General features: G+C 42.2%; 1 protein-coding gene across 1 annotated transcript in view; it reads right to left on the minus strand.

The window, feature by feature from the left end:
* LOC143988232 (alkaline phosphatase-like) overlaps window positions 1-16,264 on the minus strand; it is a 106,719-nt gene that overhangs the window by 76,380 nt on the left and 14,075 nt on the right. Inside the window, exon 2 of the mRNA XM_077487644.1 lies at window positions 3,816-3,932. Within this exon, the coding sequence (XP_077343770.1) occupies window positions 3,816-3,932 (117 nt within the window). The remainder of the gene's footprint in view (window positions 1-3,815; window positions 3,933-16,264) is intronic.

The raw sequence follows: 16,264 nt of genomic DNA on the forward strand, positions 1-16,264 counted from the left end.
GTCCGTCGAACTAGCATACTGATGAGCGGATTGTCCGCTGAAACCAAAGTACGACGGACAGAATTTCGAAAAATCCGAAATTCTTAGTACGCCGGACTGCACGCTGAAAAAGTCCGCTGAAGCCCACACACGAGCGGACTGTCCGCTGAAATGTGTTTCGACGGACTAAGTACGCCATACAGTCCGCTCGTGTGTACGCGGCATAAGTGTTACAAGGTCTCAGGTGTGAATGGGGAGCAGGTGTGTTAAATTTGGTGCTATCACTCTCACTCTCTCATACTGGTCACTGGAAGTTCAACATGGCACCTCATGGCAAAGAACTCTCTGAGGATCTGAAAAAATGAATTGTTCTACATAAAGATGGCCTAGACTATAAGGAGATTTCAAAGACCCTGAAAGTTGCAGCATGGTGGCCAAGACCATACAGAGGTTTATCAGGACAGGTTCCATTCAGAACAGGCCTCTCCATGGTCGACCAAAGAAGTTGAGTGCACAAGCTCAGCATCATATCCAGAGGTTGTCTTTGAGAAATAGATGTATGAGTGCTACTAGCATTGCTGCAGAGGCTGAAGGGGTGGGGGGGGTCAGCCTGTCAGTGCTCAGAGCATAAGCCGCACGCGGCATCAAATTGGACTGCATTGGCTGTCGTCCTAGAAGGAAACCACTTCTAAAGATGATGCACATGAAAGCCCACAAACAGTTTGCTGAAGACAAGCAGACTAAGGACATGGATTACTGGAACCATGTCCTGTGGTCTGATGAGACCAAGATAAACTTATTTGGTTCAGATGGTATCAAGCGTGTGTGGCAGCAACCAGGTGAGGAGTACAAAGAAAAGTGTGTCTTGCCTACAGTCAAGCATGGTGGTGGGAGTGTCATGGTTTGGGGCTGCATGGGTTCTGCCGCCACTGAGGAGCTACAGTTCATTGAGGGAACCACGAATGCCAACATGTACTGTGACATACTGAAGCAGAGCATGACCCCCTCCCTTCGGAGACTGGGCCGCAGGGCAGTATTCCAACACGATAACGACCTTAAACACACCTCCAAAACAACCACTGCCTTGCTAAAGAATCTGAGGGCAAAGGTGATGGACTGGCATCTGTGAGGCATCCTCAAACGGAAGGTGGAGGAATGCAAGGTCTCTAAAATCCACCAGCTTCATGATGTTGTCATAGAGGAGTGGAAGAGGACTCCAGTGGCAACCTGTGAAGCTCTGGTGAACTCCATGCCAAAGAGGGTTAAGGGAGTGCTGGAAAATAATGGTGGCCACACAAAATATTGAACTTTGGGCCCAATTTGGACATTTTCACTTAGGGGTGTACTCACTTTTGTTGCCAGGGGTTTAGACATTAATGGCTGTGTGTTGAGTTATTTTGAGGGGACAGCAAATTTACACTGTTATACAAGCACTACACTCACTACTTTACATTGTAGCAAAGTGTCATTTCTTCAGTGTTGTCACATGAAAAGCTATAATAAAATATTTACAAAAATGTGAGGGGTGTACTCACTTCTGTGAGATACTGTATATTATATATATATATATATATAAAAATTGTGTTCACCCATTTTATCCATTAGCGCAGGAGTATGCCATACATCTGTATGACCATTAACTCATGAATATATGCTCGTTTTGGTATTTGAAAAGGAAGGACCGAAATGTAAATGACTTTTGAAAATGCTTTTTGGGTTGTAACAACCGGCCTTAAAATCTGGTGAATACTGGGTGACTTGGATAATATTATAGGGGTAGCTATAAAGGAGCACATCTATCACAAGAATGTAAAAATTGATAGAGATTAGCCCATCCTCATTCAACCATCATCAATACTAACACACACCATGATCTTCTCTGACTCAGTATTATGACTTTTGTTTTGGGTAGTCTATGTTGTCTGATGACTATTTCATTTGACAAGTATATTTTTACTGCTCACACTTCATATATAGTATATGTATTTTCTTTTTTTGTTTACAAACTATTTTTATTGGGTACAAAAAGGTGGTACAAAAAGCTCTGTCATATGCCAAAAGAAATACAGTACAAGTAGTTTACACATAAGGAGGATCAAAATATATTGTGTGAATTGTTGATATACTTTGTTATAGTAAGTTAACATGTTAACCTCTATGATTGTTACTCATATACACATCTTATAATTTTCCTCGAACTCCGATATCTAGTAATGTAATATTCAGGATTGAAAGAGGTTGAGAAGGTTAAACCATGGGCCACATTTTTTTATTATGAAAATGATTAGTATTCTGTAATGTGTGGAATATTTTTCCCATAAGATTAATATTGTTAATTCTGGTTTTCAAATGTGCTAGAGGAACTGATGAGGATTTCCAATGGAATGCTATCAACCAGTGTATTGCTACACGTATTGTGTGGGTCAGTCTCACATTATGGGTGGAGAGTCCAATGATAGGGGAAAATAGTACACAGTTGTGGAGAGTGAGGTTTATATAAAAAGGGATGTCAGATTGTTGTTTGTCCACCATGAGAAGTCTCCAGCTTCGTGTGTATGTAGGGAGAATTTGGATCTCCTACAAAAGAAGCATGTGGGGGTGTGTTAGATATAATTTTTTATTTTTTATTGTGTAGTTTCCATAATTGGTATGATTGTGAGACTACTTGGCTAAGAGTGTCTAGGGTATGGTTTGTTTCCCCATAATATCCCTGAGATAGAATATGGTAGAATTGAGTCTCTTTCAAACCTAACCCATGGGATTCTTGGGGGTTGAGAATATGCCACTGTGCAATTTGAGACTATCTGGCAGCTAAATGGTATAACCAGAAATCTGGGAGGTCCAGTCATCCGTTCTTTTGTGATTTATATAATAGTAATCCGATAGATGTGGGTGAGAATCTAACCATATAAACTTGTTAATCTTTGCTTGGAATTTAGTAATAATTGCTTTATTTTGTCTAATTGGGAGTGCCCTAAATAGGTATAATATCTTTGCTAGAATTGTCATTTTAATTGCAGTGATTCTGCCCCAAAAATTATATTTTGAAAGATTTCCACATTTTAAGCATCAATCTTAATTTTTGTATTAAGGGTAAGTAGTTTTTTGAGGATAGGTTATTAATGTTTGGAGTGAGAAAGATGCAGTGGCGGCTGGTGCTCAAAATTGCAGCCTCACTTTGCCCATCAAACGCTGCCACTGTGCCCCAAATGTTGCAACTGTGCCCATGTGCTGCCACTGTGCCCAGCACTTACCTTGTCTCTACTGTGCAGAGGGTGATGGCAGCAGGCGGACGAGCAGTGTCCGGTGTCCTCCAAATCTGACCCTGATGTCTTCTCCCGTGCTCCTCTTCTCGTCTTCTGCAATGATTGGACACCTGGTAGGCGTCCAATCACAGCGCCTGTGATTTCAGCCAATCAATTGATAGGTAACACAGACCCGGAAACCTGATTGGCTGAGAGGCAGGTCAGTGTTAGGGAAGCGATGTATTCGCTTCTCTAACACAACACTGTGTAAACAGCGAACACACAGCAGTGTGCCCGCTGTTTACACTTTTAGAAGCCTATTAGAGCCCACAGCTCTAATCAGGACGCTTATCAGATCAGGCACTTCCAAAGAAACCTTGCCGCTGTAATTCTGATGCCTGGCACCCGACCAGGGGCCAGACACCTGAATAGGGGGTGGCAGCAGCGAAAATAGATAGATTCATGCAATGCATGAATCTATCTATTGGTGATAGAGCGGTGCAGGAGAGGGGGGGGGGGGCAGTGCTCCTGCACCCTCTGTGTATGCACCGACACTGGAAAGTACAGTATATGTATTTTCTTTGCACTTACCATCTCCTAGAAACAAGATGAGATTCTTTGCTTTATTGGTATTGGGTACCAGTTTGATAGCATTTGCTAACGTTTCCTTGGCCTGATCATACCAGTACTTGGGTGTTTGTTCGGCCTCTGTGAAATACAAGCAACAAAATATCCCATTAGACCATAATATATATTTTTCCAATTGTATGTTTAATCATGACACACTAATCGCTAAAACTCTTATAATTACTTCTAAATATCATGGCAATGCAATTTAATTTGCAAATAAATTTATCTTTAAAACGTTCTCTACTTGTGTAGAGAAAAAAGCATTCCCTTATGGGTGATCTATGTACACTGCAAGGATTGTAACAAGCTTTGTTGCAGATTCCTACCTTTTGTTATTCTGAAGAAATCACTGTTTGTTCCTCTGTGCCCCTGTGCCAAGTGAGTCTAATGAGAGTGGTTTCATAATTATCAACCAGCTGCTGAAGAATCAGGGCTCTTATGAGGAAAGTTGCAGGGTCTGCTTCCCTTTAGACGTTATTTCACATTGTGGATATCTTACCAAAAATTACATTTTTGCTGCAGGGTATGCCAAAAATCTTACTTGTATCTTAGGCAGACTTTTGGGAAAATTAGCGAGCCAATCACACAAGCAGAAAATTATATTTCTAGGGGGGGCGTTCTGTATACAGGACAACTCCAGGTAGCCATATTGCATTGCACTTTACAGAAAATTACAGAGCTGCAGATTGGAAAGGAAAGGTCATTTTTAATAACATTTAATTACAATATGACTTAAGTCGCAATTGTGTCTGCTATATTATTTTTTCTTATGTGCTTTTTTTCCCCCATGAAAGTGGGGTTACCCTTTAAGTATATACAATAAAAATACCAAAAATAAGAAAGAAGACAGTGCATATTAGGATGGCTATGCTGCTGTCCCAGGCATTATTTCTGGGGTCTTGATCAATGTGCCCTTGTCCTAAAAAAACAGCACTAGTAAAACGTTTCTCTTCATTCTTACTGCTGCCCCATTTCTGTAGTGCGTCCTTCATCCCCTTCATAGTATGGAATCTGTATAAGAGATCTATCTTAACTGTATGCCATGATTGCCACATAGGATATCATCCTAATAGACAGAACAGGCCAGACCGAGTGAAGATGTCAGACAGTTCACAGACAGGTGTATTGTACCTTGTGTAGATCATATCGAAGTACAGATCACCTATTATTGAAGACTTTGAGATTTTCAGAGATTACAATTATCATATGTCACCAGGTTCACATTCCTGTGCGATAGGAATCTGAGCTACCAATGCACCTGAAATAGCCATTTTATCTATATGGTTTCATGTTGTTTTATCTCACAAGTCAAACACTTGTTAAACCTGTATTGTTATTAACATTTTATGTTGCATTTGATGTTTTAAATTATGTATTTATTATATACTGTAGTTTATTGACAGATTGCCCAAATTACCCAACACGGATCATGTTGCTTTTCTAATATTTTATATATTTTCCCTAGATATGAACTTGAACACCTTGGGTGCTCTGAGCTTAGGTATTTTTAAGTGTCTGCATGCAATAGTATCAGCTTTTAAACTTTGTGACCCTACTGCTGTAGTATCCTGTTCTGACCTTATAGCATGAGTAAGTGCATACCATGTTATTCACGTTACCAATATTTGACTTCTACTAATGTGTAGCCATAGCTGAATATTATGGTTCGCCAGGGGCCAACTGACCATTCGCCAACTCGGGCACTGCCTGGGGGCCCCATCAGGGTAGCCAGCCTCAGTAAAACCAGGGACAGTATGTAAAAAATCTTTTTTTTTTTTTACATCTGTCTATGAAATGTCCCTTACCAACATCCCTTTGGTCTAAAAATCCAGAGATTATAGCTGCCCCACCTCTCCAGTAGCTTCTTAGCCAATAGAAACATGTCTGTGTATACTGTGTGATTGTATACTATGTGGCCCCATAATCTCTGATTGCCTGGGAGCCCCATAATCTCCTATTGCCCGGGGGCCCCATGAGTTGTCAGTCTGCCCCTGGTTCACCGTCACCCTACCCAGCCGGGCATCCATCTCTCAGGCACTCAGAGACATAGAACAGTCCAGTCTATAAGCTTTGTTTTTTTATTGAGGGGATTGAACTTGGATGGGAAAGGGAAATTATGGGATGCCTAGAAAGATTCAGTGCAACTTGCTTGGGACTACTATATACACTCCTGTATATATACCCCAGTCTTCTCCCCAGCACAACTCTTATATGCTTAAGACCTTTTTCTCTTATTTCTCCAGCACTTCACTTGCTGCAGACCATTACTCCTCCAGCACTTCACTTGCTATAGAACGTTACTCCTCCAGCACTTCACTTGCTGTAGATTCCCAGACCAGCTAGCACCACATGGTTGGGCCTGAAACAAACTCAGCCAGGCCTCAGTGAATTGCCTTTTGTGGGCTGGAAACCTTGGGTCCCTATGATGTAGAAATAGTTCTGGTGCTAACTGTCCTCAACTCGGCTACTGATCCCAGTAAACCCTTTTCAGGCTCTGCCAGCCTTCTTGGCTGCAGCTGCCTCTTTCCAATGCCCTTCTCACAGTCCACTCTTAGCCCTTGTACACACGGTCGGAGAATCCGTCGGAATGTGTCCTATCAGACCGTGTCGTCGGATAATCCGACTGTGTGTGGTATGCATCGGACCGATTCCGTCGGAATATCCGTCGGACCCAATTTTCCAACATGTTGGAAATATTTCCCGACCAACTGGGCCGATCGGACATACTCCGATCATGTGTAGAGAATTTTGATCGGACCAAGTGCCACACATGCTCAGATCAAATTCCTACATCAAAGCTATTGGCTACTAGCCTGAATGTAGTCCCATCGTAACGAAATTACGTCATCATGTTCTGAAAGATCGGATTTTTCGCCAACTTTGTCCGACCGTGTGTATGCAACAGTTTCGGACAAGATCCGACGAACAAAATCCGACGGGCAAAATCCGACGGATTTGGTTATGGAAATCTCCGACAGTGTGTACAGGGGCTTATGGTTCTGCACCCAACTCCCAGTTCTATCAGGTGTGCCTAACTGCGCTTCACTCCCTCCTGGCTGCGACCAGTTGTCCTCTCTGGAGTCTCTTAGCAGTGCTCTCTCCCACTGTCCTCTCCTTGCTCTCTCATGTGTCCATCCTCCAGAATCTCTTCTCCTCCTGGCTACACTTGAGCCAAGGCCCAAGGTCACCCCCCCAGACTAGGGAGATCCCTGTGGGCCCCGACAGCCTCACTTCAGCTCTTCCATCCAACAACTCCTCCCCAGCTGGGCTGACTCTGCATATTTAAGGAGGCCTGCCACCTGCTAATCCAAGTTGGGGATTGATCAAGGCTCCTTGGAATACCCCAAGCAGCTCCATCTCTCCTCTCCCCCTCTCTTTCTAGCACCTTCCAGAAAAGAGGGAGATGACAGTGATGCTACCTTGGAGTCGCCCAGCCCTACCCTGAGCCACACCCAGCCCAGAATGAAAACAAACAGGCCTAGCCACCAGCTAGGTCTACCTAACATTATATGAGTAGGTGAGCTCTAATTCAGATAGAGGAAGGCCTGTTGATGGTATTTATATAGATATTGCTAAGGCATTTCGTACAGTACCCCAAAAGCTTAATTTACATATTAAGGTCTTTTAGCATTTATGATATGGTATGTACCTGGAGAGAACACTTGTTTCAGGAGGATATCCAGAGGCTAGCGATTAATGTGATATTTTCTGAATGCTCTGGAGTTTTGAGCAGGGTGCGCCAGGGCTCTGCCCTGGGGCCAATTCTGTTAAGCTTGTTCATAAACAATATAGAGGATGGAATAAAAAGTTACATTTCAGTGTTTGGTGATGATACAAAAGTAAGCAGGGCAATAACCTCACTACAGGATATAGCAACTTTACCAGAAGACCAAGTTAAAATAGAGGGGTGGGCAGGTATATGGCAGATATGGTTCAATATATGTGAAAAACAATCAGCGCAGTTAAACAGTGATTCACAATATAACCAAAAACTGTGACTGCAGCACAGCCCGTAGCAAAATAAAGAAAATAAAAGTGCAGGACTGCATGAACAGGGGCACAAAGGGAGCCAGGCTAGTGGGGGTTAATACTGTTGCTAGGCAACTAGAGCAGACTGTAGATTGGCCAGTGAAGTGGTGGGGGGTAGTACAGGAGCTGGAGTGAGGGAGGTCAGGAGCGACAGGATATCCGGCCAGCAGGCACGAGTAGGAAATCGTTCTGTGCTTAGCCTTTCCCCTGTGTTCCTGATGGAGGATCCAAGGTGCTTGGCTGAGCAGCTCCGCTCGATGGCGGAATCCATGGGGACCGGATCACAGCCCTGCAGGGGACGACTGCCACAGCAGGGGCCGGCCACGACAGGTGATGCTGCACTGGGCCTTTTGGTCAGGCTGCATTCTTTGGTCCAACACTTTCACGTGGGCACATTGCCGAGCTCTACACTGGTGTTGGCTTGGGTTTCAGCCTCCCTGGGGGTGGGTCGGGCAGTGACACAGGTTACTGCGAGTCCTGCGCCGGTGCGGGGTCAAGTATCCGTGGCATTAACATCTTCAGGGGTTACAGTGGCCCCAGGGACTAGTGTCAGTCCCCCTGTAGAATCTGCGAAAGAAGCTAATAAAAGCATGGACTAGGTTCGCCTGGCCGATTCGACCAAATGCGAAGTGTATGTCTGTTTTGAAGGTCATCTGGGAGCACAGCTCAAATCTGAGATATGGGAAAAGATTTGGCAGGGGGAATATGTGGAGATCTTCATGTTGTTCTCCCTGGAAAAGTTGAATTTAGATAAGGTAAAACCAGAAGAGTCCAAGAAAGAAGACAAAGAGAAGCGGCGTTATAGGTTGATTTCACTTACGTTTAACAATTGGCTCCAGGCATTCGCCATTTTGGCGAGCGTTATCGGTGAGAAATCCCCTGAAAATTGTTCTCCGCTTTTTAGTTATCTGGTTTCTGGATTAGCGAGGCCCAGAGGGTTTATGGGGACGTAGCTTGGCTGCGTTATGATGAGCAGTTCTGTCAACACAAGGCAATGCGTCCCTCTCTGCACTGGGATGATAAAGATATTCATTTGTGGATAAAACGTATGTCTTCTCCACCTCCGCCTCGACTTCCCTTTTCCCAGCGGGGATCCAGGAGTCCTACCGCCCCTGGACAACCGGCCGCAACATTGGCAGTTTAATGAAGGTTCCTGCAAGTTCGGCACTAGTTGCCGATACAAGCACAAATGCTCTCACTGCTTTAGGGCCGGCAAGGCTCGTCCGAGAGATGCTGCAGGAAAAAGGCCGCACTCTGGTGAGGGACAGCATGGCCCCCTTTCTAAATAAAAACAAGATGAGATTCTTTGCTTTATTGGTATTGGGTTGCAGTTTAGTTTCTAAAGTTTCTTGGCCTGATCATACCAGTACTTGTATACACATAGTAAGAGAATTTCCAAGCCAAACCAATTTGAGCTTGCCAACATCCCTTGTACAGTTAATTTAGAAAAGGAGATCCCCCCCCCCCCCATAAAAACTGGGACTTTAAAGGCAATGAAATACAAAAATACAATATAAATTATTCAACAAAATGTACATATATACAGAGATGAATTATCAAACCACTAAAAATTGATAACAATGATGATTAATTCCCATGGAGGTCCAGACAGCCCAACATGTTTCAGGATACAAAACGTCCCTTCGTCAGGGCCAGTAGGCAGGAGGGAATCACACCAGGATGATCATCATGTAAGTTCACTGCTGGACTGGGGGCAGCGATTGCATCGCAGACATACGCCACTGATGTCACAAGGACATCGTTGTACCTGGTGGGTCACCAGACATCCACACAAGTCCCACAGTGGGGCAGAGAGACATTTTTGATGCAGGGAATATAAAAAATCTGACTTGTATCTTAGGCAGACTTTTGGAAAATCAGTGAGCCAATCACACAAGCAGAAAATTATGTTTCTGGGGGGGAGGGGTGTTCTGTACACATTCTGTGTACAAAATACCTCCAGGTAGCCATATTGCATTGCACTTTACAGAAAATTACAGAGCTGCAGATTGGAAAGGAAAGGTCATTTTTAATAACATTCAATTACAATAAGACTTAAGTCGCAATTGTATGTGCTATATATATATATTTTTTTTTTTATTTGCTTTTTTTTCCCATGAAAGTGGAGTTACCCTTTAAGTATATACAATAAAAAATAGTAAAAAAAAAAAAGACAGTGCCTATTAGGATGGCTATCCTGCTATCCCAGGCATTATTTATGAGTTATTGATCAATGTGACTGAAAGGTATTTCATTTAAGAAACCCTTGCCCGAAAAAACAGCACTAGTAATAAGTTTGTCTTAATTCCTACTGCTGCCCCATTTCTGTAGTGCGTCCTTCGTCCCCATTATACTATGGAATCTGTATAAGAGATCTATCTTAACTGTATGCCATGATTGCCATATAGAATATCATCCTAATAGACAGAACAGGCCAGACTGAGTGTAGATGTCAGACAGTTCACAGACAGGTGTATTGTACCTTGTGTAGATCATATCGAAGTACAGATCACCTATTATTGAAGACTTTGAGATTTTCAGAGATCACAATTATCATATGTCACCAGGTTCACATTCCTGTATGATAGGAATCTGAGCTACCAATGCACCTGAAATAGCCATTTTATCTATATGGTTTCATGTTGTTTTATCTCACAAGTCAAACACTTGTTAAAGCTGTATAGTTATTAACATTTTATGTTGCATTTGATGTTTTAAATTATGTATTTATTATATACTGTAGTTTGACAGATTGCCCAAATTACCCAACATGGATCATGTTGCTTTTCTAATATGTCATATATTTTCCCTAGTAGATATGAACTTGAAGACCTTGGGTGCTCTGTGCTTAGGTATTTTTAAGTGTCTGCATGCAATAGTACTAGCTTTTAAACTTTGTGACCCTACCGCTGTAGTGTCCTGTTCTGACCTTATAGCAGTGCTGTGTTTTGGCCTAGGCCAACAAGGCTGAGGCCTAGGGTGGCACTTTGAGGGGGGTGGCACGAAAAAAAGCACCTGCACCCTCCTCCTGCATGCTGGGCCACCATCAGGGGAGTACAGCTGAAGAGAGCAACTAAAGCTCCCCGCTAGCAGCCGAAAAGCACCGATATAACAGCGGTAAAGTGCCGCTAAAACTAGGGGTGCTTTACCGCTATCACGGCCATGCTAGCAGTGTGAAAGGGGTCTTAATGATACAGCAATTGTTGATGTAAGCTTGGTGTGGAAGGAACAAGAAATTATGGGATAGATTTTTATTTATTTTGTATTTCATTTTAGTGTAAATATAAGATCTGAGGTCATTTTGACCCCAGATCTCATATTCAAGAGGTCCTGACATGCTTTTTTCTATTACAAGGGATGTTTACATTACTTGTATTAGGACTAAAAGTGACAGAATTCTATAAAAAATTAAAAAAAAAGAATAAAAAAGTTAAATAAACAAGAAACATTTTTTTTAGTGCACCCCGTCCCACCGAGCTCATGGGCAGAAACGAACGGATACATGAGTAGCACCTGCATATGAAAACAGTGTTCAAACCAAACATGTGAGGTATCACCACGTTCGTTAGAGCAAAAGCAATAATTCTAGCCCTAGACCTCCTCTGTAACTTAAAACAACAACCCGCAGAATTTGTTAACCGTCACCTATGGAGATTTTTAAGGGTAAAAATGTGTTGCTAGTCCACAAGCGGGCACAATTTTAAACATGACATGTTCGGTGTCAATTTACTTACGTAACATTATCTTTCAAAATATAAGAAAAAATTGGGCTAACTTTACTGTTGTCTTATTTTTTAATGCAAAAAAGTGTGCAAATACGGTGTGACAGCAAGTATTGCATTGACCTCCATTTTATTCTCTAGGGTGTTAGAAAAAAAATGTATAATGTTTGGGGTTCTAAGTAATTTTCTAGCAAAAAAGTTTTAAGTTTTTAACTTATAAACACCAAATCTCAGAAAGAGGCTCAGTCACAGCCATAGAAACCTAGATTTCATTAAGCTGAACATTTAAATCAAAGGCTGTGCTTGACAACGATGAAACATCTGTAAGTTATTTCACATTCAAATAAAAAAGGTACATATGATGGACAGTTTTTATAGTCCCTTAACTAAGGTAAGCCAGTGCCCCCAAATAAACATGTGTAAAGACATCTGGTTGTATGTACAAAGATATATAAAATGTGCTTTATTCACCAAGGGCATGTCAATAATTACATTTTTTCCTTCTAATACCATGTTGGCATTTACAAAGAGCTTATTGAAAAGTCTTATCTTTTCCTTGTAGTGGCATTCATGTGTGATTATCCTGTCTGCAAGTTTAAAGTGGTTCTAAAACCTTCTCTGCTGCAGGATCCCCCAACTCCCCCCCCCCCCTTTTCTTAGTGGAGCCCGATCCAATCCAGTGACATGCAGAAAAGCAGCGGCTCTCGCCCCTGTCTCCCTCCTCATTGGGCATTGGCTGTCCATCAAATGTTGTGATAAGAAGGTGGGCCGATTTGCCTGGTCTGTGTCAATAGACATGGGAGTGAGCCCGCACAGGTGCATTTGCCAAAGAGGAGGTGCCTGGTGCGCCGGCGGGGGACCCCAGAAAAGGAGGATTGGAGGTGTTGCACTGACCAGGTAAGTATAACATGTTTGTTATTCCAATTTAAAAAAACAAATGTTTAATGTTACTTTAGGGAGGCTTGATAGTGCTTGTTCTAATGTTAATTTGTGAAGTAATATCAAAGTCTGTAGGTCTGATGTTCCATTCTTTAATATAAGTACACTGATCATAGCCAGGCATTATTAGCATGCACGTTCAAGTTACATTTATATTTTAATGCCTATCATAAGCAGAATTCTATATATATATATATTTTTATTTTATTTTTTCCACGGAGGGTTCAATCACCGGAGGCCCACAGCGCACTGTGGCTAAATTATACTAATAATGTAAGGGGCTTAAAACTTGAGCTGACTAAGTAAAATGTGGTGCAGTCCTTGTACCCACAAATTATCCTTTTACTACTGTGCCCAACACAAGAATTTAACAGACATGTATAAACCCCAGCAAAATCATTTAAAAAAATTAAACTCTTCCCTTATGTATAATTTAATGTACACAGCCTACCTTCGGGAAGACCTTATTGACTACTAAGCCACCAGCAATTGTTGTGCGATATAACAAAGAATGCAGGAATTATGACTATAAAATGTACAGGGGTCAAGAGAATGTCATATACAGCCTAGTGTAACAAATTAAGTGGTCAGTTAAAATAATCTATTAGAACCATCCATACTGTAATGATTGCTAAGGCAGTCATTTTATGCTAGCTAAAGAGCAGTGATTCTCAGTTTTAGTGAGATCAGGGCCTGGTATTTTGCTTCGAAAACCTTCCATGCCTCATCAGTAAGAGCCCATTTACTTCATCATTGTGCATTAACAAATATTATGTTAAAGGATAAGTTCACCTTTGATAAAAAAAAAAAAAAAAAAAAATGAATGCACGCCTTTTTTGCAGGTTAAAAAAACGTGCATATATTTATTTATTTATTTATTACGAGCCTGTATAGCACCCGCAATTAGCAAGGTGGTCAAGGCTGCTCACTTAGTAACATGTTACACCCTGGATAAGGGTGTAATATCTTATTAAAGGTGAATTTAGCCCTTAAATTAAGGCAGCCAATTCAAAATACTATAAAAGTATGGAAACACATATTTTGCATTCCAAAACCTTTATTTATATTCATACCATAAAATATGGGAATGCAAAATATCTACGTTGTATTCCCATACTTTTATTACATGAATATAAACTTTTTTGCCTGCCTTGTGTCTGCTGTGTATGTCTGTAGTTCTAATGTCTGTAATCATTATATGACTGCTATTAATAGATACATTTACGAACACATAGCAGGCGACATATCTGTACAGCTAATCCAGTGCAAGGTATGTATCATTCATTGTAGGTCTTCCCTGTGTGATTCCTGTAATCTTTGATCACGCCACCACCACTGCAGGTGAAGAGGGGAACCTGGTTCCTTGGGACAGTCCAAAATTCAGCTTCTGAGACACTGTGAACAAACCTAGAAACACTGTTCACCTCTGCACCCTCTACCACAATGTTCCAAAACTGTTTACTTCTGTGCCCTTTGCTAACCTCTGTCAACACCACTCACCTCTGCATCCAAGACCATCCTTTTCCATGATTCTTCACCTCTGAACTTCCTGACACCTTCTTACAACACTGCTTATCTCTGCATCCCCTGTATCCCCCTACAAACACTGTTTAGCTCTGCACCTCCTGCCACTGTCTTCCAATGCTGCCAACCTCTGCATCCCCAGCCACTCTCTTCCATTGATGCTCAAGTCTGTGTCCCCGTCGCCCTCTTTCAATACCACTCAACTCTGCATCCACAACCATTCTCTTCCAGCATTGCTCACCTCTGAACATCCTGCCACCTTCTTACAACACTGTTCATCTCTGCATCCCCTGCAACTCTCTACAAACTCTGCTTAGCTCTGCCCCACCTGCCTTTGTCTTCCAATACTGCCAACCTCTGCAACCCCTGCCACTCTCTTCCATTGATGCTCAAGTCTGCGACCCCTGCCATCCTCTTTCAACACTGCTCACCTCTGCATCCCCTACCACCATCTTGCAATGGTTCTCACCACTGCACTGTCTGTCACACACTTTCAATGCTTCTTACCTCTGAGCCCCATGCCACCATCCTCCAACACTGCTTACCTCTGACAGCACATTTCAAAGCCTGGCAAAAGGGAAGCTGCAGCCCTGTGGTTAAGAACCACTTGTGTGAGCAATATGAATGTACCTAGCTGCTGCACCTGCACCACAGATATACACTCAGGGGAAGGGGTGGTTGGACTCAAAAGCCATCACCATATTTACACCCCTGATCACAAAGGGGTTTTACAAACTCAAAAAAAATCATATTTTTATAGTTTACAAACATTCAATTGAATTCTCACCAGTTTTGCAGGATGTTCAAAAATATGCACAGCGTCAAGCTAAAACAGCTTGACATTTGATAATAGGTATTACACTATAGATTAGAACAAAATTGCTGCCTTTCTCTACATATAAATTTATATGCACTGCAAACCCCTAGCACTTACAGCCCCGTACACACGATCATAAATTCAGCCAGCCAAAGACCGGTGAGAGCTTTTGTTCGGGAAAATGCGACTGTGTGTATGCTCCATCGGACTTTTGCTGGCCAAATTCCCGCCAGCAAAAGATTGAGAGCATGTTCTCAATTTCTCGGTCGGAAAAAGTTCAGATCAGCAATTCCAATTTCCGATGTGCAAAATTCCTATGCATGCCATTTTCTCGGCTCATCATGTTGCACGTCACTGCATTTTTGACGGTTGAAAGTTCAGTGAACTTTTGTGTGAACGTGTGTATGCAAGCCAAGCTTGAGTGGAATTCCGTTAAAAAAACCATCCAAGATGTTTCCGATGGAAATTCCGCTCGCGTGTACGGGGCATTCGATTTTTTTTCCATTGACTCATTGTGGCAAATTTACTAAAGGAGAATGTTCGCATTGCAGGGAAATTTTTACTTTTTTGAGAATATGGTAAAAATTCACTTTGCAAAAAATACTTAGTCATGTACAAGGAAAATTAAACTCCAACTCTGGTCAAAACATAAATGCCCTCCCATCCCTCCCTTACACGCCCCTCTAACTGGTCATTGGCATAAAAAAAATCCCTTTTTACTAGGGTAGTCTCCTTGTTCTAAATAGGGGCTTCTATGAAAAGTTAGTTCTTGGCTGGGCTGTAGTTAGTTCAGACCAGTGGTGGCCTGTTTATTAGGGGTGCATGGTTGTTGCCGGCTGGTCGGTAAGTGAGCTTGCCGTTTTCCTTGGATTTATCCTTGGCTTTTTCTCTAACATATGTTGCCTTCCAATGCCATTATGGCCAGTTCTAGGTGGGGGTAGTGACTTCCTTTTTTGTATTATTGTTATATTTTTCAGGCAACACACTGACTCCTTTGCAGCCATTGTGCTATGTGCTGGGTTTTCAGGTTGCCCCTGCACCTTTAAGAAGGGGTGGACTCCCTTCAGTCCAACTGCCCTCCATCTATCCATCAGAATGCATGTGGAGTCTTCTATTGTGGAGTCACTCATAAGCTAATGATAGGACTACACATACCAGGGTGCTTTGGTGGGGCCTGTAGCATACGCATGTATTTGCAAATGTGTGCAGACTAAACCCCTGTTTTTACCGCATATTGTTAGACAGGTCAATTTGGTTGTCCACGGACTGGACTGTAAGTGAGCTTGGAGTATTCCTTGGATTTAGCCTTGGCCTTTTTTCTAACATATGTTGCCTTCCAATGTTGTTTGCTGCAATGGCCAGTTATAGATGGGGGCAGT

The sequence above is a fragment of the Lithobates pipiens genome, unplaced genomic scaffold (assembly GCF_037356315.1).
Source record: "Lithobates pipiens isolate NorthernLeopardFrog02 unplaced genomic scaffold, aLitPip1_a1.2 Scaffold_18, whole genome shotgun sequence".
Classification (NCBI taxonomy): domain Eukaryota; kingdom Metazoa; phylum Chordata; class Amphibia; order Anura; family Ranidae; genus Lithobates; species Lithobates pipiens.